At 43.9% G+C, this 27,905-nt stretch overlaps 1 protein-coding gene across 3 annotated transcripts in view; it reads left to right on the top strand.

Moving 5' to 3' along the window:
* The window catches only part of DNAH3 (dynein axonemal heavy chain 3), a 536,740-nt gene that overhangs the window by 273,568 nt on the left and 235,267 nt on the right, over positions 1 to 27,905 (top strand). For all 3 annotated transcript variants that reach the window (XM_056535450.1, XM_056535451.1, XM_056535449.1), the window contains exons 25-29: positions 6,290 to 6,382; positions 14,311 to 14,421; positions 14,659 to 14,773; positions 22,699 to 22,897; positions 24,825 to 24,933. In XM_056535450.1, the coding sequence (XP_056391425.1) occupies positions 6,290 to 6,382; positions 14,311 to 14,421; positions 14,659 to 14,773; positions 22,699 to 22,897; positions 24,825 to 24,933 (627 nt within the window). The remainder of the gene's footprint in view (positions 1 to 6,289; positions 6,383 to 14,310; positions 14,422 to 14,658; positions 14,774 to 22,698; positions 22,898 to 24,824; positions 24,934 to 27,905) is intronic.

Below are 27,905 nucleotides of genomic sequence, written 5' to 3'. Positions count from 1 at the left end.
GTAATTCTTCCGTTGGCGAGTATGCCGTACAATTCCGTACTCTTGCTTCAGAATTATCCTGGAATAATGAGGCCCTCTGCGCGACCTTTAAAAAAGGCCTATCCAGCAACATTAAAGATGTTCTGGCCGCACGAGAAATCCCTGCTAATCTACATGAACTCATTCACCTAGCCACTCGCATTGACATGCGTTTTTCCGAAAGGCGTCAGGAGCTCCGCCAGGATATGGACTCTGTTCGCACGAGGCGTTTCTTCTCCCCGGCTCCTCTCTCCTCTGGTCCCCTGCAATCTGTTCCTGTGCCTCCCGCCGTGGAGGCTATGCAGGTCGACCGGTCTCGCCTGACACCTCAAGAGAGGACACGACGCCGCATGGAGAATCTCTGCCTGTACTGTGCTAGTACCGAACACTTCCTGAAGGATTGTCCTATCCGTCCTCCCCGCCTGGAAAGACGTACGCTGACTCCGCACAAAGGTGAGACAGTCCTTGATGTCTACTCTGCTTCTCCACGTCTTACTGTGCCTGTGCGGATATCTGCCTCTGCCCTCTCCTTCTCTACTATGGCCTTCTTGGACTCCGGATCTGCAGGAAATTTTATTTTGGCCTCTCTCGTCAACAGGTTCAACATCCCAGTGACCAGTCTCGCCAGACCCCTCTACATCAATTGTGTAAACAATGAAAGATTGGACTGTACCATACGTTTCCGCACGGAGCCCCTTCTAATGTGCATCGGATCTCATCACGAGAGGATTGAACTTTTGGTCCTCCCCAATTGCACTTCTGAAATTCTCCTTGGACTTCCCTGGCTTCAACTTCATTCCCCAACCCTGGATTGGTCCACTGGGGAGATCAAGAGTTGGGGGCCCTCTTGTTCCAAGGACTGCCTAAAACCGGTTCCCAGTAACCCTTGCCGTGACTCTGTGGTTCCTCCTGTAACCGGCCTCCCTAAGGCCTATATGGACTTTGCGGATGTTTTTTGCAAAAAACAAGCTGAGACTCTACCTCCTCACAGGCCTTATGATTGTCCTATCGACCTCCTCCCGGGCACTACTCCACCCCGGGGCAGAATTTATCCTCTGTCCGCCCCAGAGACTCTTGCCATGTCTGAATACGTCCAGGAAAATTTAAAAAAGGGCTTTATCCGTAAATCCTCCTCTCCTGCCGGAGCCGGATTTTTCTTTGTGTCCAAAAAAGATGGCTCCCTACGTCCTTGCATTGACTACCGCGGTCTTAATAAAATCACGGTTAAGAACCGCTACCCCCTACCCCTCATCTCTGAACTCTTTGATCGCCTCCAAGGTGCCCACATCTTTACCAAACTGGACTTAAGAGGTGCTTATAATCTCATCCGCATCAGAGAGGGGGATGAATGGAAAATGGCATTTAACACCAGAGATGGACACTTTGAGTATCTGGTCATGCCCTTTGGCCAGTGCAACGCCCCTGCCGTCTTCCAAGACTTTGTTAATGAAATTTTTCGTGATCTCTTATACTCCTGTGTTGTTGTATATCTGGACGATATCCTGATTTTTTCTGCCAATCTAGAAGAACACCGCCAGCATGTCCGTATGGTTCTTCAGAGACTTCGTGACAATCAACTCTATGCCAAAATAGAGAAATGTCTGTTTGAATGCCAATCTCTTCCTTTCCTAGGATACTTGGTCTCTGGCCAGGGACTACAAATGGATCCAGACAAACTCTCTGCCGTCTTAGATTGGCCACGCCCCTCCGGACTCCGTGCTATCCAACGTTTTTTGGGGTTCGCCAATTATTACAGGCAATTTATTCCACATTTTTCTACCGTTGTGGCTCCTATCGTGGCTTTAACCAAAAAAAATGCCGATCCCAAGTCTTGGCCTCCTCAAGCGGAAGACGCCTTTAAACGGCTCAAGTCTGCCTTTTCTTCGGCTCCCGTGCTCTCCAGACCTGACCCATCCAAACCCTTCCTATTGGAGGTTGATGCCTCCTCAGTGGGAGCTGGAGCTGTCCTTCTACAAAAAAATTCTTCCGGGCATGCTGTTACTTGTGGTTTTTTTTCTAGGACCTTCTCTCCGGCGGAGAGGAACTACTCCATCGGGGATCGAGAGCTTCTAGCTATTAAATTAGCACTTGAGGAATGGAGGCATCTGCTGGAGGGATCAAGGTTTCCAGTTATTATTTACACCGATCACAAGAACCTCTCCTACCTCCAGTCTGCCCAACGGCTGAATCCTCGCCAGGCCAGGTGGTCTCTGTTCTTTGCCCGATTTAATTTTGAAATTCACTTTCGGCCTGCCGATAAGAACATTAGGGCCGATGCTCTCTCTCGTTCCTCGGATGCTTCTGAAATTGAACTCTCTCCGCAACACATCATTCCTCCTGACTGCCTGATTTCCACTTCTCCAGCCTCCATCAGGCAAACTCCTCCAGGAAAGACCTTTGTTTCTCCACGCCAACGCCTCGGAATCCTCAAATGGGGTCACTCCTCCCATCTCGCAGGTCATGCGGGCATCAAGAAATCTGTGCAACTCATCTCTCGCTTCTATTGGTGGCCGACTCTGGAGACGGATGTTGTGGACTTTGTGCGAGCCTGCACTATCTGTGCCCGGGATAAGACTCCTCGCCAGAAGCCCGCTGGTTTTCTTCATCCTCTGCCTGTCCCCGAACAGCCTTGGTCTCTGATTGGTATGGATTTTATTACTGACTTACCCCCTTCCCGTGGCAACACTGTTATTTGGGTGGTCGTTGATCGATTCTCCAAAATGGCACATTTCATCCCTCTTCCTGGTCTTCCTTCAGCGCCTCAGTTGGCTAAACAATTTTTTGTACACATTTTTCGTCTTCACGGGTTGCCTACGCAGATCGTCTCGGATAGAGGCGTCCAATTCGTGTCTAAATTCTGGAGGGCTCTCTGTAAACAACTCAAGATTAAATTAAATTTTTCTTCTGCATATCATCCTCAATCCAATGGACAAGTAGAAAGAATTAACCAGGTCTTGGGTGATTATTTACGACATTTTGTTTCCTCCCGCCAGGATGACTGGGCAGATCTTCTACCATGGGCCGAATTCTCGTATAACTTCAGAGTCTCTGAATCCTCCTCCAAATCCCCATTTTTCGTGGTGTACGGCCGTCACCCTCTTCCCCCCCTCCCTACCCCCTTGCCCTCTGGTCTGCCCGCTGTGGATGAAATTTCTCGTGACCTTTCCATCATATGGAGAGAGACTCAAAATTCTCTCTTACAGGCTTCATCACGCATGAAGAAGTTCGCGGATAAGAAAAGAAGAGCTCCTCCCATTTTTTCCCCTGGAGACAAGGTATGGCTCTCCGCTAAATATGTCCGCTTCCGTGTCCCTAGCTACAAGTTGGGACCACGCTATCTTGGTCCTTTCAAAATTTTGTGCCAGATTAATCCTGTCTCTTACAAACTTCTTCTTCCTCCTTCTCTTCGTATTCCTAATGCCTTTCACGTTTCTCTTCTTAAACCACTTATCATCAACCGTTTCTCTCCCAAATCTGTTCCTCCCACTCCTGTTTCCGGCTCCTCGGACATCTTCTCCGTCAAAGAGATTCTGGCATCCAAAAAGGTCAGAGGGAAAACCTTTTTTTTAGTGGATTGGGAGGGTTGTGGTCCAGAAGAGAGATCCTGGGAACCTGAGGACAATATCCTAGACAAAAGTCTGCTCCTCAGGTTCTCAGGCTCTAAGAAGAGGGGGAGACCCAAGGGGGGGGGGTACTGTTACGCCGAGCGCTCCGGGTCCCCGCTCCTCCCCGGAGCGCTCGCTACACTCTCCTCACTGCAGCGCTCCGGTCAGATCCACTGACCCGGGGCGCTGCGATACCGCCTCCAGCCGGGATGCGATTCGCGATGCGGGTAGCGCCCGCTCGCGATGCGCACCCCGGCTCCCGTACCTGACTCGCTCTCCGTCGGTCCTGTCCCGGCGCGCGCGGCCCCGCTCCCTAGGGCGCGCGCGCGCCGGGTCTTTGCGATTTAAAGGGCCACTGCGCCGCTGATTGGCGCAGTGGTTCCAATTAGTCTGATCACCTGTGCACTTCCCTATATCACCTCACTTCCCCTGCACTTCCTTGCCGGATCTTGTTGCCATCGTGCCAGTGAAAGCGTTTCCTTGTGTGTTCCTAGCCTGTGTTCCAGACCTCCTGCCGTTGCCCCTGACTACGATCCTTGCTGCCTGCCCCGACCTTCTGCTACGTCCGACCTTGCTTCTGTCTACTCCCTTGTACCGCGCCTATCTTCAGCAGCCAGAGAGGTTGAGCCGTTGCTAGTGGATACGACCTGGTCACTACCGCCGCAGCAAGACCATCCCGCTTTGCGGCGGGCTCTGGTGAAAACCAGTAGTGACTTAGAACCGATCCACTAGCACGGTCCACGCCAATCCCTCTCTGGCACAGAGGATCCACTACCTGCCAGCCGGCATCGTGACACAAATGTGTCTATAAAATTAAGTAGATCATTGTGGATTCTCTGCTATAGTCTTCTAAGGGACAAAAGAATCCAATGATGGATAGTGCAGGTTGTATGGCAGCCTTGCATATATTTTTTTCTTTTTGTATCATACTTTATTGCAGAAGTGTTCAGCTGTACAAGTTAGCACATTTCTGGCTAGGAAATGTATCTTAAATATAGGACAAAAAAAGGATCTTAATAACAATAAATCATAAGCCAGACAGAAATTGTCTTTTCAGATGTTGGCATATCCAGTAGAGCATTATTTAAGCTCTGTCACATTATATATTATAAGGCACAGTCACATTAATAACTTGGCTTAGCTATTAAGGGTTTATGACCAACTTAAAGGGGGTGCATTTTACATTTTAAATTTCTCAGGGTGGCAGTATAAGTTAACAAAAAAAAAAGCTGTACTCACTGCCTCTCATCCCAATGCTGTCAGTGGTTCCTCTGCAGGAAATACCCGCTCAGACAGAATAGACAAGAGGAAGCGCTGACAGTTGTTAGGATTGGGGGCAGGTGAGTATAGCTTTTTTTTTTTTATCTTATACTGCCACTCTGGGCACTTTTACATTTTAAATGTATCTGCTTTACGGTGGCCATAAACCCTCAATAGCTGTTGAAACAACTATCCCTTTCACATTTATCCTCCAGCATACTCCTTTAAAGTGTGAGCCCATCTACATCCTAGAGAATCAGATAATATTTTATTCTCCTCCGGCCTACACATTATTGTAGAATCCATTTTCAATGTCAATATTAACAGTGATTTGGGCTAAATTACTTCCAGGAGACGGGTATTTTTAGACGGATGCTTATTTGTGCCTTGGCACTTCTACAATATTAGTATTCTCACGCTGGAAAGAATATATAATGTACAATTCCAGGCCCTGGACGAAACTCATGTATTTATTGAAAAGCCGTAGAGAATTCCAACATTATTGCTGATATAAATTTGACACAGGTACTTTACATTTGTCTACATATCTTCAGCAATAGTCTCTAATAAGTGTCAAGGGGAAGAGGGTGCATATTCAAAATGTATGGGCTTATGTGGGATGCTGAGAAAACATGACATATAATTAGATATTATCCTGTAGAGAAAATTGGGATACTTTGTATTGTTTCTTTTATCTATGTGCATCTTATCCAGCTATATACCTGTCAGTGGAGACAGTGGATCGCTGCGTTATCAACAGCTGTCAGCAGCTCCCCATCCTATTAGCAGGAATCAGTAATGGAAATAAAAGTGACTGTTCACATGCATGTGCCATGAGATGCAATTTGTAATCAGTTTTGAAAGCCTAAACTAGAAGTGAATTTATAAAAAAAAATAGAAAAAGGAATTTTTCCTATATATTTCTCTTGACTTGACAGTCCATTTCTAGCAGTGACTTCAAAAATTGCATAAAAATAACTGCACCAAAAGAGCATTTGTAAATACATTTTAAGGCTATATTCACATACAGTGTTTGACCAATTTCTTCCGCAAAAAAGGACCAAATGCAAAAAAGAAAATAAATGCATTTTTTTTTCAACCATTGTTTGCTTATGGCCTTTCTTTTCAGTCATTTACAGATAAATAAAAGGGTCAGCTGTGTGTGAACATAGCCTAATAATGGGCCAGGGCCAGCCAATGCCATCCATGAAGACTGATATGTCTATATAGCTGTCACTAGAAGACTTTTTTAGATAAGATTTTTATACAGCAGTTTCCTGGAGGTGTTCTTCTACATATAACAGGGATCTGGAAAGATGGTTAGGGGGCAAGGAAGATATCTCTATGCTAACCATGGTTTATGTGCATCAGTGGTATATCACTATAATGTGCTTGTTCCCTTCCAGGGTATGGTAGAAAAATGGCTTTTGCAAGTGGAAGAAAATATGTTGTCCAGTATGAGACAAGTGATTCATGATGGGATTGAGGGATACATTGAGGTAAGATTATGCTGTTTTATTATAGTAGTCACCTTAAAGGAGTACTCCGGGGGGAAACTTATTATTATTTTTTTTATCAACTGATGCCAGAAAGTTAAACAGATTTGTAAATTACTTCTATTAAAAAATTCTTAATTCTTCTAGTACTTATTAGCGGCTGTATGCTACATAGGAAATTATTTTCTTTTTGGATTTCTTTTGTCACGACCACAGTGCTCTCTGCTGATGCCTGTGTCCATGTCAGGAACTGTCTAGAGCAGGAGAAAATCCCCATAGCAATGATATGCTGTTCTGGACAGTTCCTAAAATGGACAGAGGTGTCAGCAGAGAGCAATGTGCTCATGCTGTCAGCAGAGAGCTCTGTGTTCCAAAAAGAAAATAATTTCCTCTGTAGTATACAGCCGCTAATAAGTAGTGGAAGGATTAATAATTTTTATATAAATGTCATGTACAAATCTGTTTAACTTTCTGGCACCAGTTGATTTAAAAAAAAAAAAAAAGTTTTCCACCGGAGTACCCCTTCAAGATGACCTGTCATCTTGTTCCCTACTGTGCTTTATTATTCTACTGTATATAGTGAATTGTGTACTGTACAGGAACCAAGAGAATCTGCCTCTTTCTACTCTACGTGGTGCTTATTTCCAAGTATTTCTTTAAAGGGGTATTCCAGGAAAAAACTTTTTTTTATATATCAACTGGCTCCAGAAAGTTAAACAGATTTGGAAATGACTTCTATTAAACAATCTTAATCCTTCCAATAATTGTCAGCCGCTGTAGTTGAGTTGTTCTTTTCTGTCTGGCAACAGTGCTCTCTGCTGACATCTCTCCTTGTCTCTGGAACTGCAAAGAGTAGAAGAGGTTTGCTATGGGGATTTGCTTCTATTCTGGACAGTTTCCGAGACAGGTGTCATCAGAGAGCACTTAGACCAAAAAGAACAACTCAACTTCAGCAGCTCATAAGTACTGAAAGGATTAAGATTTTTTAATAGAAGTAATTTACAAATCTGTTTCACTTTCTGGAGCCAGTTGATATATAAAAAAAAGTTTTTCCTGGATAACCCCTTTAAAGACACAGAAATACAGTATGGTCCCACACAACTACTATGTGAGCATCCTGCTCAGGATGGTTTTTAAATTGATCATGTGGCTTTGTACGTAGGCATGTGGCTTTGTACGTAGACGTGCTATGTACTTCCAGAACTGCGGAAAAACTTTGTGGCCACTATCCGTGGCCACCACATGTACCCTTTCTGTGGATTTCCAATGTAAGCAGTCCATTGCGCAAATCTGTTATTCCATAGAATTAAACTGAAATGTTGGATCGTTCAGATATTGTAGAAAAAAATAATCTGCAGAGTGGAATTTAGAATCCACAATGTTCTTAATCTGTCACACATTTTCTGTGGACTTTTTTGTGACATGTCTCAATGGACTTTTAAAGGTGTACTGTGGTGCAGTAAAACGTATCCCCTATCCAAAGGATTGGATATAAGTTTTAAATCGCAGGGGGTGCCTGATCGCTATCTATATAGAAAGAAAAGCAGAGCCGCTTCATATGGATTATTGCTAATAATCCAATGGAAATGGGAGGGGCAGGGCAACCGCTTACCAATACAGGTTGTGGACCCGCATACACTACAATGGAGAGCATTTATATGGGAAGCAGATATCCTGTCTGCAGCCTTCCTGATGTAAACATATACCAAGGAGTAGAACATTACTACAGAGAGGTTCAGGAACTAGTCGGCATTGACCAGAATGATGACACCGGGACACAGGATCGTCCGAATGAACGCAATATTGACCAAAATGCAACGCGTTTCGCTGCGCATGCGCAGCGGAACGCGTTGCATTTTGGTCAATATAGCGTTTGTTCGGACGATCCTTTGTCCCGGTGTAAGCGCCGACTAGTTCCTGAACCTCTCTGAAGTCTTGTTCTCCTTGTACTCCTTGGTATACGCTATCTATATGGGAGAGCCGGAGATAAGTAGTTCAGGTATCTCTGGCTCTCCCATAAAGATACATACATGGAGGCTTCTTTTTCTGGCATGAGTCAGGGTGCCATGTCGGACCCCAGCATTCCAAAACTTATCACCTATGCTTTGGATAGGGGATAAGTTTTACTGTACCATAGTACTTCTTCAAAAATGAATTCACATGTGACAGTTTTGTTTGCTGAAACTCCTGCAACTATCCTAGTTATCTTAAAGGGTTGTTTTTTTCCCCAGTATTTTTGTTTTATTGTCTTTTACCAAAAACACTGTTTACAGTAGAAAATACATCAGATGCATAAAGATAGATACTCAAAAGGACAAAGGGGGAGATTTATCAAAACCTGTCCAGAAGAAAAGTTGCCCATAGCAACCAATCAGCTCGCTTCTTTCATTTTTGAAAAGGCCTCTGAAAAATGAAAGAAGCGATCTGATTGGTTGCTATGGGCAACTCAGCAACTTTTCCTTTGGACACATTTTGATAAATCTCCCCCAAAGTTTTCATCTTCTATTTGTTAGATTTAAAAAGGTAGCCAAATAAGTTTGGGACCCTCTGGACTAGACGGACAGTTTTAGAAAGTGTCTTACACTGTTTGAAAATCTAGCACATCTATAGACTGTCTAGTTTAGGTTTATGCCAAAAGTAGTGCCAAAATGTGGCGCATATTTGGAATATATAAGCTGTGTCCTTTACCAGTAAGCCATTAAAAATGCAGTGCAAGTCATGTAAGCCTGTTTTTTGGCACAAATGGCACCATATTTTTGGAACATGCCGTTTTGATTAAAGGAGAACTGTAGTGCAATATACACTTATCCCGTATCTACAGGATAGGGGATAAGTGTTTGATCGCGGGGGGTCCGACCGCTGGGACGCCCCACAATCTCCTGTAAGGGGCCGTGGCTGTGCCGTGGCTCTCCCGTGCAGGGGGCATGCCAGCCGCAGCATGAAGTTGCGGCTGGCACGCCTCCTCCATGCATCTCTATGGGAGAGGCGGGGAGGCAGTGTTCATGCCTCCCCGGCTCCACCATAGAACTGTATGGGGACGGGGAGGAGACGGGGCATCACCGTCGACCTTTAGGTCGAGCACTAATGGCGGCGCCCCATTAGAGAGATCTCGGGGGTCCCAGCAGTCAGACCCCCGCGATCAAACACTTATCCCCTATCCTGTAGATAGGGGATAAGTGTATATTGCGCTGCAGTTGTCCTTTAACTATAGTTCCCTGTAGATCAGCCAGCCCGCTCATTTGTGCCATGTTGTGGCTATCAGTAAAATATAGAACTGCACAGCTTGACAATTATAAGATGCAGGAAACAATGTAATGTAAACTCACAGCAGTGGAACAGTTTTTCCTTCAGCAGACCGCAGCAAGGGCTTGTCGTATAAGTTACACACACTGAAGGGTCTATTACACTGGCAGTTATCAGCCAAACAAGCTGATATTGCCCCATTTAATTGACCTAGTGATCAGGCAAAGAATAAGCAAATGTTTGTATGTCAGCTGATGGCATCTTTTTCACAGGTCTAAAAATCACCATTTGTTGGTGTAATCAGGGGATGTGGGGGCAACAATAATGCAAGTGGGCTGTGTGAGCAATTCTTCATTCAGCCTCACCCACACAATAATAGAGCAGTGTGAGGATATGTTCACATGACGGGATTTCCGCATTTCCACAGAAATTGCAGTATTACGCCAGAATTGCGGCGGGATTGCTATGTTCTCAGAACGTAGAATTCAGCTGAAATTCAAGCTCTATTGATTTCAATCTGATTCCGCAAAATATATAAATACACTGCTCAAAAAAATAAAAATAAAGGGAACACTTAAACAACACAATGTAACTCCAAGTCAATCACACTTCTGTGAAATCACACTGTCCACTCAGGAAGCAACACTGATTGACAATCAATTTCATATGCTGATGTGCAAATGGAACAGACAACAGGTGGAAATTATAAGCAATTTGCAAGACACCCCCAATAAAGGAGTGGTTCTGCAGGTGGTCACCACATACCACTTCTCAGTTCCTATGCTTCCTGGCTGATGTTTTGGTCACTTTTGAATGCTGGTGGTGCTTTCACTCTAGTGGTAGCATGAGACGGAGTCTACTACGCACACAAGTGCCTCAGGTAGTGCAGCTCATCCAGGATGGCACATCAATGCGAGCTCTGGCAAGAAGGTTTGCTGTGTCTGTCAGCATAGTGTCCAGAGCATAGAGGCGCTACTAGGAGACAGGCCAGTACATCAGGAGATGTGGAGGAGGGCAACAACCCAGCTGCAGGACCGCTACCTCCACCTTTGTGCAAGGAGGAGCAGGAGGAGCACTGTCAGAACCCTGCTAAATGGCCTTCAGCAGGCCACAAATGTGCATGTGTCCACTCAAAGGGACAGAAACAGACTCCATGAGGGTGGTATGAGGGTGGTACGAAGTCCACAGGTGGGGGTTGTGCTTACAGCCCAACACCATGCAGGACATTTGGCATTTGCCAGAGAACACCAAGATTGGCAAATTCGCCATTGGTGCCCTGTGCTCTTCACAGATGAAAGCAGGCTCACACTGAGCACGTGACAGATGTGACAGAGTCTGGAGACGCCGTGGAGATTGTTCTGCTGCCTGCAACATCCTCCAGCATGACTGGTTTGGTGGTGGGTCAGTAATGGTGTGGGGTGGCATTTCTTTGGTGGGCTGCACAGCCCTCCATGTGCTTGCCAGAGGTAGCCTGAATGCCATTAGGTACCGAGATGAGATCCTCAGACCCCTTGTGAGACCATATACTGGTGTGGTTTGCCCTGGGTTCCTCCTAATGCAAGACAATGCTAGACCTCATGTGGCTGGAGTGTGTCAGCAGTTCCTGCATGAGGAAGGCATTGATGCTATGGACTGACCCGCCCGTCCCCCAGACCTGAATCCGATTGAGCACATCTGGGACATCATGTCTCACTCCATCCACCAACGCCACGTTGCACTGCAGACTGTCCAGGAGTTGGCGGATGCATCAGGAGCATGCCAGGCGTTCTAGGGAGGTCATACGGGCACGTGGAGGCCGAACACACTACTGAGCCTCATTTTCACTTGTTTTAAGGACATTACATCAAATTTGGATCAGCCTGTAGTGTGGTTTTCCACTTTGATTTTGAGTGGGACTCCATATCTAGACCTCCATGGGTTGATAAATTTGATTCCCATTGATAATTTTTGTATGATTTTGTTGTCAGCACATTCAACCATGTAAAGATGAAAGTATTTCATACGATTAGTTCATTCATTCAAATCTAGGATGTGTTTGTTATCCTAGTGTTCCCTTTATTTTTTTGAGCATTGTATATAAGACAGGTCTTATGTTTTTTTGCAGAATGCCTGCCACGAAAATTCTGCTGTCTGAATGGGACTGCAGGATCCCATTTAAATCAATAGACTGTAAATTACAGTGGAATTTCCGTCTGAATCCTTCTGCCCAATTTCCGGCGGAATTCTTCTGCAGAATTTCGCAAAAAATATTCGCTGTGTGAACATACCTTTAGGCTGAGTTCACACTTTATAAAGAGTTTAAGGGGTAGTTTGTGTAGGGTGGGCATCTTGTGCGAATGCTGGGTGCACACAGTGTGGGTTTTCAGCATTTTTTTAATGCATTTTTCCCACTATTGTGCAAAAAGGGCCAATGCGGAAAAACCTGAGATGAAAGCACCAAGCACCAGTCTGCTATATCAGCACTTGTATAGTTGACAGGTTTGCCCATCTAAAAAGACCCTTAAGGCCATGTTCACAAAAGTGAAAATGTGCAGAATGTGCACCTGGAAATACGGGTGGACATTCCGCATATTTACTTGATGTGGCAGCACTAGAACAGTTTAGAAATGGGCCATCTTCATTGACAGCAATGCATTTCTGAGCAGAATCTGCAGAAAAATTTAACAGGTTCAGTATTTCTGCGGAAGATGGAATTAGGATTTATGTGTCAGAAACATCTGCCATGGAAATTCCTCCGTGTGAACAGTGCAGCAAAATCCCATTGGGATTCAATGGGACTCTTCTTCAGCAGAATTTCCTAAATGAAATTCTGCCAATGAAATATAGCCTAACGGTAGAAAAACACGCAATGTGGTTGCATTGGGGTTTGCAATATGCAGTATTTACATTACTGCTGTTTACTTGCTTTTTAATTCTTGACAGTTTTAGCTACTAAGCAATTAGGGCAAAATTGCTAAAACCAAAAAGAATTATAAAAAGCATTTCAGAAATACACACTGTTTATGGCCAACCGCAACACAACCACATTGTTAATGTTTACTCAAAAAGCTGGTGTCACACTAGCATAGTAAACTAATGACCCAAACTAACAGACATAGGGTCGTAGTACAGACGCAAAAATGTGTCTTTATAATGTTAGTTTGAAACCGGTTCCACATCTCCTTTACACATCATTTTTTTATGGCTTTCTGTGTCACAAGTTCCTGCAGCATGCTTTCTGCATTTTTTAGTTGTCATTTTTGTAGCATTTTTGCAACATAGTCTGTTTTGATACCTATGTTTTTCAGTTGCATTTGATGTGTTCTTCCTTACAAGTCATGTTTTCTTTGACCATGAAATTCAAGGATTTCTACTGAAAAAATGTGATGCAACAAAAATGCAACAAACATTTGCATATATGTGGAAACTAACAGGCTGTTCATGCTTCACTGGGAATTGTGGAAAGAGGGATATGCATAGCAGCTGTCTGATGCCAACTTTTGTATGTAGCATGAGAGCTGCTTTAGTCTCTATGGTATGGTATTGGTATTTTTGCTGCTGACACGAAGATTTGTAACAGGGTTGATGTTCCTGAAGGGATATGTAAAATGGCAAATGATTTAGGTTAACTAGAAGAATGGTCAAAACTCTGGATGCCAACATTTAAAGTGGATAAGTGCAAGATAATGCACCTGGGGCATAAATTCCCTACGGCAGAATATAGCATATGTGATAGAGTTCTAACCTCAGTGTCTGAGGAAAAATATTTAGCAGGTTATCATTTCAGAAGACTTAAAGTAGGCAGACAATGTCATAGAGCAGCAGGAAATGGTAGCAGAATGCTTGCGTGTATAGGGAGAGGTATTAGCAGAAGAAAGAGGGAAGGGCTCATGGGTATATAGGGAGAGGTATTGGCAGTAGAGGGAAGGGCTCTTGGTTGTATAAGAAGTATTAGCAGTAGAGAGAAGAGCTCATGGGTATATAGGGAGAGGTATTAGCAGTAGAAAGTGGGAAGTGCTCATGGGTGTATAGGCAGAGGTATTTGCAGTAGAAAGAGGGAAGTGCTCATGCCACTAAGAGCACTGGTGAGACCTCACTTGCACTTTTGTTCACAGTACTGGAGACCGTATCTCCAGAAGCATATAGAAACCTTGGAGAGAGTTCAGAGAAGAGCTACTAAACTAGTCCATGGGTTACAGGATAAAACTTTCTAGGAAAGATGAGACAGAGGGGATATGATAGAAACTTTTATATACATGAAGGGAATCAACATCGTAAAGGAGGAGAGGAGATTTAAAATCAGAAAAACAGGGGACATAGTTTTATATTAGAGGGGCAAAATTTACAAGTAATATGAGGAAGTATTTCTTTACTTAAAAAGTAGTGGATGCATGGAATAGCCTTCCTGCAGAAGTTATAGCTGCAAAGGCTTAGGTATAAGGCTATCCTTCATAAAAGATACGGCCAAGGACTATTGATAGTATTCAAGATATTGGACAGACTAGATCGGCCAAAAGTTTTTTTTCTGCCAACACATTATGTTTCTTTGCATATTCTTTTTCCTAGACCTCCCAGTGGAGCATGAACAACCAGTAAGTCTCCACACATCTTTATGATTCTTTCCTCAAGGAGAAACTTTATCCCTTTGGTTTCAATTTCTCCAAAGTCTTATTTTTCTTGAGATATTAGTAACATGTTTGCTCTTTTAGGTTCCTAGAAAGCAATGGGTCCTTCAGTGGCCTGGGCAAGTCGTCATCTGTGTTTCCTCTATTTACTGGACGAAAGAAGTCTCAGAAGCTATAACTGAGGGCACATTGTCTGTAAGTTAAGCTTCTATTACAGTTACTATGCTCCATTGACCTATCATTTATTCTCATATCGGTTAGAAGACATAAATTGCTCATATGGAACCTTACATTCTCCACACATAAACTTTTTGTCAGCAGCTGTAGATGAGTTTTAGTCGTGAAGTATCCAATGACCATTTAATGACACCAGTTGTTATAGTTCTAAAGCGGAGTTCCAGAATTGCGGCTAAATAAATGATTTTTCTTTAGGATTTCTTGGAGAAAAGCAATAAGCAGATCAGTGAGATTGTTGAGCTGGTCAGAGGAAAATTGTCTGGTGGTGCACGAGCAACTTTAGGAGCCCTTACAGTTATTGATGTACACGGTAAGATCTCTTTCCTAAATCACTGCCTCCACAAATTACAGGTTTAACGATTTGCTCTGAAATTGAAGTCGACTTCATTGTGACGGGGCGTGATTACTTTCTTCACGGCATCATAGCGGGAAAGGGGACATGGCAGGAATTTATTGCAGATCTAAAAACTTGCAGCAATGTGAATACACTTTAGCAAGAACTGACAGAGCTGCTGTTTATGGTTTAAAAATACGGAACCCAGTATTTAAGTTTTTTCTTGAAAAAACTGCATACAAGAAGGGTTTCCTAGAAATTACACTTTTGACAACTTCAAGTAGGAATACTCCTTCAAATATGCCCTTAACCCCTTCACGACAAGCGACGTTCATGTATGGCGCCGCGAAGTGTCACTTGGCGCACGTTGATGTACATGTACGTCGCGGGGTTCCGGGAGCGCCGCGTCACCGGTAGTGGTGATCGGGCCGGGATGACTGCTGTTATCTAACAGCAGGCATCCCGGCACATCGCCGCGGGGTGTCCTGAGCCCCCCATGACCGCGATGGGCGCAAATCGCAGGTCAATTCAGACCTGCGATCTGCGCAATTCCGAGTCATACGGGTCACTGGTGACCCGGTGACCCGGAAAATAAGAGGGATCGGGGGTGTCCGAGACACCCTCGATCCCCCTGAAGGGATAGGAGTTTGGTGGCAGGGGTGCCACCCCTCCTATCCCTGCTATTGGTCGGCCGAGCGACCGACCGATAGCAGACCGGGGGAGGGGGGGGGTTAAAGTTTGGTTCCCCCGCTTTGCCCACCTATCGGTGTCCGGGCAAAACGGGGGAACTGTCCAGGGAACGCTGGCGAAGGTCCCTTACCTGGATCCCGGATCCCGGAGCGTGATCCTCCATGCAGGGGATCCCCCACGTGCGGCGGCGGTGGCAGCAGCAATACATCCGGGCCCTGCTAGGTGAGTTGTTGCCTAGCAACATCCGGAGGGCCACAGTTTATAGTGGTCTCTAAACCGTGGCCCTCCAGATGTGGCAAAACTACAACTCCCAGCATGCCCAGACAGCTGTTTGCTGTCTGGGCATGCTGCGAGTTGTAGTTTTGCAACATCTGGAGGGTCACAGTTTTGAGACCACTGGACAGTGATTTACAACCTGAACCCCTCTAAATCTTGCAAAACTACAACTCCCAGCATTCAGGAACAGCATAAGGCTGTCTTAGCATGCTGGGAGTTGTACTTGCGTGCCTCCAGCCATTGCATAACTACATCTCCCAGCATGCCCTTCCGCAATCAGTTCATGCTGGGAGTTGTAGTTTTGCAACAGCTGGAGGCACACTGGTTGGAAAATACTGAGTTAGGTCGTAGAACCTAACTCAAGGTTTTCCAACCAGTGTGCCTCCAGCTGTTGCAAAACTACAACTCCCAGCATGCATGGTCTGTCAGTGCATGCTGGGAGTTGTAGTTTTGACCCCCCCTCCCATGTGAATGTACAGGCTACATTCACACTGGCGGCAGATTACAGTGAGTTCCCCGCTTCAAGTTTGAGCTGCGGTAAATTTTCCGCCGCAGCTCAAACTCCTAGCGTTTCGAGGGGCGGGGACCCCCTCTTCGTCAGGCTATCTGTAGCTAGCCTGACGAAGAGGGGGACCCCGCCCTTCTTTTTATTTTCTAAATATATCCGTGTCCAAGCGGTTTTATTTCACCAAGTACTTGGAAATATCTACATACCTGTGACGGACTACATCTGTGACGGAGGTGAGCGCCCATAGAAGCACTTCTTTTTTCTCGGGACCACGGGACCGATATTCTTCCATTAATTCAGGCTTCAAATGCACATAGCGCTCTCACTTTGGAGCCCTGTCGTATTTCAAGGCAACAGTATAGGGTCACATATGGGGTATCGCCGTACTCGGGAGAAATTGCCTAACAAATTTTGGGGGGCTTTTTCTCCTTTTACACCTTATGAAAAGGAACAGTTGGGGTCTACACCAGCATGTTAGTGTAAAAAAATTAACATTTTTACACTGACATGCTGGTGTTGCCCTATACTTTTCATTTTCACAAGAGATAAAAGGGAAACACGCCCCCCAAAATTTGTAACGCAATTTCTCCCGAGTACGGAGATACCCCATATGTGGTCACAAAGTGCTCTGGGGGCGCACAACAAGGCCAAGAAGGGAGAGTGCCCCATGTACATTTGAGGTGATTTGCACAGGGGTGGCTGATTGTTACAGCGGTTCTGACAAACGCAAAAAAAAAAAGACACACCCACATGTGACCCCATTTTGGAAACTACACCCTCACGGAATGTAATAAGGGGTGCAGTGAGAATTTACACCCCACTGGTGTCTGACAGATCTTTGGAACAGTGGTCCGTGAAAATGAAAAATTTTGCACAGCCCACTGTTCCAAAGATCTGTCAGACACCAGTGGGGGGTAAATGCTCACTGTACCCCTCATTATATTCTGTGAGGGGTCTAGTTTCCAAAATAGTATGCCATGTGTTTTTTTTTTTGCTATCCTGGCACCATAGGGGCTTCCTAAATGCGACATGCCCCCCGAGCAAAATTTGCTCTCAAAAAGCCAAATATGACGCCTTCTCTTCTGAGCATTGTAGTTCGCCCGCAGTGCACTTCAGGTCCACTTATGTGGTACCTCCATACTCAGAAGAGATGGGGTTACAAATTTTTGGGGGTCTTTTCTGCTATTAACCCTTTAAAAAATGTGAAATTTGGGGGAAAACCAACATTTTAGTAAAAAAAAAAAGTCGTGAAACACCTGTGGGGTATTAAGGCTCACTCTATTCCTTGTTGTGTTCCTCAAGGGGTCTAGTTTCCAAAATGGTATGCCATGTGTTTTTTATGCTGTTCTGGCACCATAAGGGCTTCCTAAATGCAACATACCCCCCAAAAACCATTTCAGAAAAACGCACTGTGCAGTGGAATCCCATGGACAGCAATGGGAATCTGCTGCTCCGGAATTTCTGAGGGTAATTTCTTTACGCTCGGAAATTCCGCAGTGTGAACCGGGCCTTTGAGTTCTGTCTTACAAAACAGAGCTCTGACCACTATGCAGATAATGTAAGAAAATAAATAGGACAGAATCTGAACTGAAATTCAGTGGGGGACATTCACTTTACAGATTCATATATATATACCATTTAACACAGTGATCCCAAAAGGTGGCCCTCCAGATGTTGCAAAACTTCAACTCCCAGCCAACGGCTGTCCGGGCATGCTGGGAGTTGAAGTTTTGCAACATCTGGTGGGCCACAGTTTGAGATCACTGATTTAAATCTGTAAAAACACACGATAACGGGCCTTCTTCTGCTATATGACAACCTTAGACTATTACATTGTCGGGATATGTGATTTGCTTTCAACTATAGAGACACAGGGGGAGATTTATCATTGCTTTTAGAGCATTTTTTTCATCTATGTTTTGGCGCAGTTCAGCCGCAAGCAGCATATTTTGAGACTTTTAACCCCTTAAGGACCAGGCACGTATGAGTACGTCCCTGTGCCCTGGGTCTTAAGGACCAGGCACGTACTCATACGTCCGTGGGAATTTTGCATCCCGCCGCGCGCCGGGCGGTTTGCGAAACCGGACGCCTGCTGAAATCGTTCAGCAGGCGTCCGAGGCAAACGCCGAGGGGGGTCCTGAGACCCCCCACCCCCATGTCGGCGATTGCAGAAAATCGCATGTCAATTCAGACATGCGATTTTCTGCTGTTCCAGGCTGATCGGGTCTCAGGTGACCCGATCACTCAGAAAATAGGGATGATCTGACCTTTCAGTGACAGCCCAGATCATCTTGCAGGGTAGGAGTGAGGTCGCAGTGATGGGATCTCCTCCTATCCCCTGCCATTGGTCAGAACTGATTCTGACCAATGGCAGAGCAGGACAGTGGGTTGCCATGGCAACCCGCCATTCTCCCCACCCCTGGATGTCGCGGGGAACATGCGGAGAAGATGGAGGTCGGTACCTGCAGGAGAAGATGCCTGGGAACAGCTGATCGTCGCTGCAGACTGCTGGATCCTGGCTCAGGTAGGGAAGCGACGGGTGGGGGGGGGAATGAAAGTGAAAGTAAAGTGATCTTTACTGTGGCAACCACTAGGAAGGCCAAACTGTAACTCCCAGCATGCCCAGACAGCCAAAGGCTGTCTGGGCATGCTGGGAGTTGTAGTTTTGCAACATCTGGAGGGTCACAGGTTGGGGACTACTGTTACAGTGGGGCACAAACTGTAGCCCTCCAGATGTTGCCAAACTACAACTCTTAGCATGCCTAGACTGCCCAGGCATGCTGGGAGTTGTAGTTCTGTAACATCTGTCCCTTCAGATTTTGCAATTTTCATGAAATTTTTGAAAATTGCTGCTCTACTTTGAAGCCCTCAAATGTTTTCAAAAAGTAAAAATATGTCCATTTTATGATGCCAACATAAAGTAGACATATTGTATTTGTGAATAAAAATAAAATTTATTTGGAATATCCATTTTCCTTACAAGCAGAGAGCTTCAAAATTAGAAAAATGCTAAATTTTCAAAATTTTCATGAAATTTTGGGGTTTTGTCACCAAAAAAGGATGCAAGTAACGACAAAAATTTACCACCAAAATAAAGTAGAATATGTCACGAAAAAACAATCTCAGAATCTGAATATTCGGTAAAAGCGTTTTAGAGATATTAATTCTCAAAGTATGCAAAAAACGCTCTGGTCCTACAGTGAAAATTGGCCTGGTCCTTAAGGGGTTAAGCGTCCTTTGATATAGACAACTCTTTTTGCCTACCCGTAGAACTTTTTCTTTTTCACCATGCAGTGGTCACGTATTTATCATTTGCGACTTTTGTGAAAAGTCGCTATTTTGTGCACAAAGGTACTTTTTTTGGCACAAAGCTACACCACCTACCAGTAGGCGAGAATCACTTCTACCTTCCGCAATTCAACCTTTAACCTCTTGTGGAGAACAGCATCTCACTCCCCTTCTATGACACGCACTCAGGAGCTGAGCGCGGGTCTTAGCTGGGTGGTCCTGGACCACCAGGACCCATCTCTAATGCCAGACATCACCGATCACAGTAATGCCCGGCTGTAACCCCTTAGACACTGCAATCAAATTTGATTGTAGCGTCTAAAATGCAAGTAAAAATGTCCCGGCAGCTTTGTGAAAGTAGGTAAAAACACCTAACCTGCCAAATTCAGGACCCGGGAAAGTGTCATCTTCTTCCCTCCCTCACAAGTGTCTAGAAAAAGTGTATGTGGTAGAGCTTTTACCACCACAGCAGAGCTGCGCAAAATCCATCATCCTGCTGCACCTTCTTGATAAATAAGATGCACGCTAGTCAAACCCACCATCCAAATAAACATGGGAAAATAGCTCTACCTTAGACATTCTTTGATAAATCTGGGCCAAAGAGAATAAATTAACAGTACATGAAATGAAATGCTCTGTTCCATTGTATGTGTTGTAGAAATAATGACATCCACAAACATGATCTTTCCTGTACCCTTGTAGTGATGCTGAGGCTCCGTATGCCGGGAATAGATTAGTCATTTACAGACTGCGGCTTAAGACCGCATGGCATTTATCAGCCAATACCTCTAATTAGAGATTAGTAAATGGGAACTGCAGGTAAATGTGAACAGGAGGATAAAGTAATCTTCCATAATAATGTTTACATCTTTCACTAAGCGGAATCTAAAACAGGGTAACACGTTCATTAAATATGCAATGCAGTATTTTCAGAAGCATTATGAACCAGCCTGAAGATGAAGATATGAAGTTTTGTTTTTGCTTTTTATTATGTCGCCAGAGGGATACAATATAATGCTTCTATAGTGCCCCACCCACAGTAGTATGCCTCATTGTGTGCTCCACACAATAAAATTACCCCTTTAGGCCGGGTTATTTCTACCGAATTTCTGACCGGAATTCCGCTTCCGTCTGAGGTTAAAATGCGGGTGAAGGGGTTTTTAGTTAACCCATTCACACTGCAAAATTTTCTGGGTTAAACTTCCATTGAAAATTTAGATCTAAAAATTCAGCCTAAACCGTGAACTTGCTCAATGTTCTGGTGAAGTCCGCGTCACAGACCTTGCCGTCTATCGGGATGGCAATGTCTGTGTGGTCCTAGTGCTGACGACGCTGGCTGCACTCAGAATTTCCGGCCGCAGATTCTGTTGTGTGAACCCGGCCTAAGGCTATGTTTAAACGGTGGAATTCCCCAGGAATTTTCCTCATGGGCATTCTGCAGCAGCAGAGTCCCTTTGATGTTAACGGATTCTGCTGCAGTTTGCACACGGCGAAAATCCCGATTCTGGCATCCACATAAAGAATTGACTTGTTTCTTTCCGCTCGGAAATACATTGCCGTCGATGAGATGGCGCATTTCCAAGTGATTCTAGTGCCCGCCGGATTATTAAAATTTGAGGAATGTGCTTGGTGTTTTCAGGGCGGACATTCCTCGCATTTTCCGCCATATGAACCGGCCTTAGAAGTTTTGCCACGGAAATAGATAAAAATAAATAAGTAAAATCAATATAACAGTAATCACCTGGTCCCAGTCTCAACCAGACACAGAAGGTGCGATTACGTAATCGTGACAACATTGTCCCGCCTTTCTGAGCAGCCTGAATTGTTTACGTGGAGCTGAACTCTCAATGCTCACCATTGTATTTAATGCTATTGGCATCTGGAGGAAATACGGATAGCATTAAAGCTGATTACTGGTTATTGTGGACAATTTTTGATTTTGTTTTGTTTAGGTTTATAGCTAAACCCCTACTTTTTTCATAGACCTTTAGTACTTGAGCCTTGTGTAGATTGACGGTTCCCATTGGGGATGTAGCTACAAGCTATATTGCAGTCATAGTGTAAAATTTGATAGGATCCTTTAGCTTACTGTGTCTTACTTGCCTGAGAGCATAAATCTGTAAAAGATTGGCCTTGTAACACCCAAGGGTTTTCTTCTAAACTACATACAGCCTTGTATTCCTGTACATTCGGAGCCGTATGAATTTCAAATTAATAAGTCCTTTTTCGCAATTGCTGTTGGTGTCAGGTATACAGTGAATTTATAATATTTTCCTATGTGCCTGCCCTATTTATTGGAAGCTAATGACATAATATTAGAAGGCTTTTTTTTTTTTATTCGCTAGGCAAGTGTTTCACAAGCTGTGCGCTGCTGCTCCTTGGGTAGTCATGGATGACTTCCAAGGGCACTAAGATTCAGCTTTCAAGGGCGAGGAAGAGCCCAAGGGCCCATATCAGGAAAGTGGACAGACATGTAAATAGCAGTAATGGAAAGCGGAGGCTAAAGCCACTATATCCATTCACTAAAGCACCAAAACTCCCCCTACCCTCTCCAGTTCTTACTGGAGGTTTTGTAGCTGAAGGCTTCTGCTTCAGAAGATATACAGATATGGTGCCACCGTGATGACTTTGCCAGGGCCGGTGTTTGTTCCTTGTGCTGCATCACCTGCTCCTCTGAGGTCACCGTACAGCAGGGGTACACACCGGGCAGGATGGATTCCGGAGACCTGGATAGATCAGGTCATGGAGCTGCTGAGCCCGGAAGTAATCATCTGTATTACTATTCCCCCATTATACTATGCCCATTATACTATACTAGTGCTATATGTGGCATACTAATACCCCCCTACACTATCATAGTGCTATGTATGCCATACTACTACTACCCCATTATACAATACCAGTGCTTTGTGTGTTACACTACTACTACTACTACCACCACAACCATTAAACTATTCTAGTGCTATATGTCAGTGGGGGACCTTGCTTGTGGATTTGGGATGCGGAAGGGAGTCATGAACCATTAAAGTTTAAGAACCGTTGTGCTAGGTAGTAGAATACAATGCAACCAGCAATATACCATATGTAATGAAATCCCATAACTATACGTCTGACACATCTGATGGTTTTTCTTCTGCAGCACGTGATGTTGTTGCTAAATTGGCAAAGGATAAAGTATCAAGCCTGAATGACTTCCAGTGGATTTCTCAACTGAGATATTATTGGGAAGGCCGAGATGTCATGGTCAGAATGATCACAACTGAAGTAAAATATGGATATGAATATCTGGGCAATTCACCTCGACTTGTCATTACTCCACTGACTGATCGATGTTACAGGTATGGGCCAGTTATATGTATACAGTCATTGCCGTAAATGTTGGCACCCCTGAAATTTTTCAAGAAAATGAAATATTTCTCACAGAAAAGGATTGCAGTAACACATGTTTTGCTATACACATGTTTATTCCCTTTGTGTGTGTATTGGAACTAAACCAAAAAAGGGAGGAAAAAAGGCAAATTGGAGATAATGTCATATCAAACTCCAAAAATGGTCTGGAAAAAATTATTGGCACCCTTTCAAAATTGTGGAAAAATAAGATTGTTTCAAGCATGTGATGCTCCTTTAAACACACCTGGGACAAGTAACAGGTGTGGGCAATATAAGAATCACACCTGAAAGCAGATGGAAAGAAGAGAAGTTTATTTAGATGTTGCATTGTGTATCTGTGTGTGCCACACTAAGCATGGACAACAGAAAGAGGAGAAGAGAACTGTCTGAGGACTTAAGAACCAAAATTTGGGAAAATTATCGACAATCTCAAGGTTACAAGTCCATCTCCAGAGATCTAGATTTGCCTTTGTCCACAGTGCGCACCATTATCAAGAAGTTTGCAACCCATGGCACTGTATCTAATCTCCCTGGGTGTGGACGGAAGAGAAAAATTGATGAAGGGTGTCAACGCAGGATAGTCCAGATGGTGGATAAGCAGCCCCAAACAAGTTCCAAATATATTCAAGCTGTCCTGCAGGCTCAGGGAGCATCAGTGTCAGCGCAAACTATCTGTCGACATTTAAATGAAATGAAACGCTATGGCAAGAGACCCAGGAGGACCCCACTGCTGACACAGAGACATAAAAAAGCAAGACTACATTTTGCCAAAATGTACTTGAGTAATCCAAAATCCTTCTGGGAAAACGTCTGTGGACATATGAGACCAAGATAGAGCTTTTTGGTAAAGCACATCATTCTACTGTTTACCGAAAATGGAATGAGGCCTACAAAGAAAAGAACACAGTACCTACAGTGAAATATGGTGGAGGTTCCATAATATTTTGTATTTGTTGTTTTGCTGCCTCTAGCACTGGGTGCCTTGAATGTGTGCAAGGCATCATGAAATCTGAGGATTACCAACGGATTTTGGGTTGCACTGTACAGCCCATTGTCAGAAAACTGGGTTTGCGTCCAAGATCTTGGGTCTTCCCGCAGGACAATGACCCCAAACATTTGTCAAAATGCACCCAGAAATGGATGGCAACAAAGCGCTGGAGAGTTCTGAAGTGGCCAACAATGAGCCCAGATCTAAATCTCATTGAACACCTGTGGAGAGATCTTAAAATTGCTGTTGGGAAAAGGCTCCCTTTCCGGAATGAAGAGTGGTTCAACATTCCGGCTGAGAGGTGTAAGAAGCTTATTGATGGTTATAGGAAGCGACTGATTTCAGTAATTTTTTCCAAATGGTGTGCAACCAAATATTAAGTTAAGGGTGCCAATAATTTTGTCCAGCCAATTTTTGGAGTTTGGTGTGACATTATGTCCAATAAGCTTTTTTTTATTCCTTTTTTGGTTTAGTTCCAATACAAAAAAAGGGAATAAACATGTGTATAGCAAAACATGGGTTACTGCAATCCTTTTCTGTGAGAAAGACTTCATTTTCTTGAAACATTTCAGGGGTGCCAACATTTACGGCCATGACTGTAAGTGCACTAGTGTAACGTATACAATTTTCTTATGTCATCCTGCCTGATCTGGTCCATGTGTGGCCCATTATGTGAAAGAAGAGAGTATTTTTTTAGTAAACAGTCACATAGTTCCATCATGTTAACCTTACTACTTTTTATATACTTTCTCCTTTTCTGTTCATGCTGTCCTACATATGTTGATATACCCCTTTGGCATTTGACAATTAAGATGTAAATCACATGCTGAATGCAAGAACTGTAGTAGCAGGTAAACTTTTCTAATATACAGTTGCCTTTTCTATAGAACTTTAATGGGTGCACTCAAGTTAAATCTTGGTGGAGCTCCAGAGGGTCCCGCTGGGACTGGAAAAACCGAAACTACAAAAGATCTTGCCAAAGCTTTGGCCAAACAGGTATTTTCATCTATGTTGTCACTGATTTCTATATGTGTTGAACCATTGAAAACCGTTTTATTGAACTTTTGAGACCTCAACCAAGAAAGAGGGAGCATGGGGAAGTAGAGGCATATGGAGAAGAGGTCAACGGGTACAGTCTATTAGATGACACATTAGTCACAATAAACATTAAACAGTGAAACCTCTTGAGGCTGACTACCAAAAAGTGCAATGAAAAATGGTCTTCTACAGGGGTGGACCTCTCATAGAAGGGGAACAATATAAGATTTAAAGAGAATCTGACACCCTTTTCACCCACACTAAACCCAATATTTTGGGTTATAGTGTGGGTGAACAGCTTTACAAAGAGGAGATGCTTACTTAAATCCGTCGAGTATTTCCTGAGTTATGTCACTGTAATCTTTCTGCTGCATTACGCTCCAGTGCACAATGGAGGCAGGGAGCCAGCTCAACCAGCTCCCCTGCCTCCTCCATATTCTTCGTCCATCCCGCCCCCATCATTTATATGCTAATGAACGCCAAGGGTGAGCCCTCTGCAGTCTATGCACTCGTGGCATTCATTAGCATATTAATGACAGGGTAGGGCAGATGGAGAATATGAAGGAGACAGGAGAGCTCAGTGGGCCGTCTGGTACGCAGTGCAGCAGGAAGATTACAGTGCCATAACTCAACAAATTCAAGTAAGTAATTCCTCTTTGTAAAGCTGTTCACCCGCACTATAACCCAGTATATTGAGTTTAGTGTGGGTGAACAGGGTGTCAGATTTTCTTTAAGGTAATTGAAAATCTCTCTGTAATATCTGGTCTGAAACAAAGTTTGTCCCTCTCTCTCTCTCTCTAAGAGGTAAAAATGTACTGTTTAGAATAAATACATCGATACATTAACAGTCATCTTTGGATTGTTCATGTGGACCTTATCTTCCATCATTCATCAACTGCACATTCCTTATTACACATACCGATAATCACCCCGTCTAATAGAGCCCATAGTAATAATATGGTGCACTATGCATAAACCAGGGCATAACACTATGCATAAACAAGGGCATAATAACATACACCATCAAGCCTACTATGAGTGTTTACATCAATGATATCAGTGGAAAAAAGAAATAAGGGTAATATGAGACTGAAAAGGCCGCTATGCACATTATTGAAAAGTCAGCTGTAACCACAGAATTTTAGTAAGATCTATAATGTGTATGAAGGTCTTATTCCGCCCCGACAGATGGTGTCTAGGGAGAGAAAGATTTCGATTTCCCGATCCTTTTGTTGATGAATTTATAACTATGGGGCAACTTAAACACCAAGAGGTCGAGCACCTCAACTAAGCACAGCTTCAAAATAATATTAATAATTATCATCTTCATAAAAAGTATGATGAAATCAAGGCCATAAAAAGAAACCAGAATAATAAATATGCAAATAAGCCAGCTAATTCCCAGAAGATATTGTAAAGTTTTTATGAATAGAGAATCAGTGGAAGAGTGCAGCCCTCTCCTATTAGGTTGATTCCAGATTGTCCACCACCAGTCTTTCCCTAGGTAGATTGAGCAGCATATGCTATTGTACCTGCATGCATTAATGTGCTTTTGAAAACAAGAAACAGAGGCGCTCCATGTGGAGTATCACACGTGCTGGAGTGGAAGGGATATCAGAGGGGGTACAAATGGACGCTTACTGACTTCAGTTGTGTATCAACATACACAACAATGGACAGCACGTAATGAATATGGGAAGTTCCCGTCTGCAGCCTTCCTGGTATATCTTGGAGAGCAAAGCCAAACTTCTGGGGTAGCAGGAATTGTGTAGCGCTGACCGGGACAGACACAATGCAGGTGCAGTGACTTAAAGTAAAATTCTTTATTAACCAAGATGCAACGTGTTTCACTGCTCAAGTGCAGCTTCCACAGGCATAGCAAGTATAGGCGGTTAACAAGGTTATATACCAAGGGATAAACGCTTACATGTCAACAACAATACACTTATAAAATATGATACATATCTAATATGCATATCCAAATCACCTCTTAGAATTAAACTATATATATATATATTTACCAATTATAACTAATACATATAACAATAAACAGAGAACTAAAAAATAAAGAATAAAAGCCGTTGAGTACCGAAGGTGAGCGGGACAAATCGATTAAATGCTGGTTCCCCATGCACACTGCAGCACCCCCCATCACAAACTAAAATGTGTTGCATTATGAATGTTGTATAATGTAAGATAGTTTACAGCGAATAGAAAAAAAAAAAAAAAAAAAAATATATATATATATATATATATATATAAACGGGGTCAGTACTTTCCTCGGGGAGAGGACACCTCTTCAGGTGTAACAGAGATTCAAGTTAGGCCATTTAGCACTCCGCGGGCTTCTAGGTAAAACATTTTTTAAATTAGCTCACCACACCACGTTCACAGGTAGTGTGTCCTGCAAAACAGCTCAGGCTCCATTTAAGAAGTCTCAGAACTGATTGGGATTTATGCCAAGCCAGAACTCTCTCCAGAAGGAAAGAGGACCCATCTGCAAACAGCTGTTTCGGGGTGTTTGCCCCTCGTCAGTACAAAGCAGGGTGATCTGGCTTGGCTGTGGTGAGAGGCCTGTGGCGAGAGTTCTGCCTTGGCATAAATCCCAATCAGTTCTGAGACTTCTTAAATGGAGCCTGAGCTGTTTTGCAGGACACACTACCTATGAAGGTGGTGTGGTGAGCTAATTTAAATATTGTTTTTACCCAGAAGCCCGCGGAGTGCTAAATGGCCTAATTTGAATATCCGTTACACCTGAAGAGGTGTCCTCTCCCCGAGGAAAGTACTGACCCCGTTTAAAGCCGCAGGCCTCTCACCACAGCCAAGCCAGATCACCCTGCTCTGTACTGACGAGGGGCAAACACCCCGAAACAGCTGTCTGCAGATGGGTCCTCTTTCCTTCTGTAGAGAGTTCTGGCTTGGCATAAATC

The sequence above is a fragment of the Hyla sarda genome, chromosome 8 (genome assembly GCF_029499605.1).
Source record: "Hyla sarda isolate aHylSar1 chromosome 8, aHylSar1.hap1, whole genome shotgun sequence".
Classification (NCBI taxonomy): Eukaryota; Metazoa; Chordata; class Amphibia; order Anura; family Hylidae; genus Hyla; species Hyla sarda.
The sequence above is the reverse complement of the archived record's forward strand: the minus strand, read 5'-3'. Positions and strand labels throughout refer to the sequence as shown.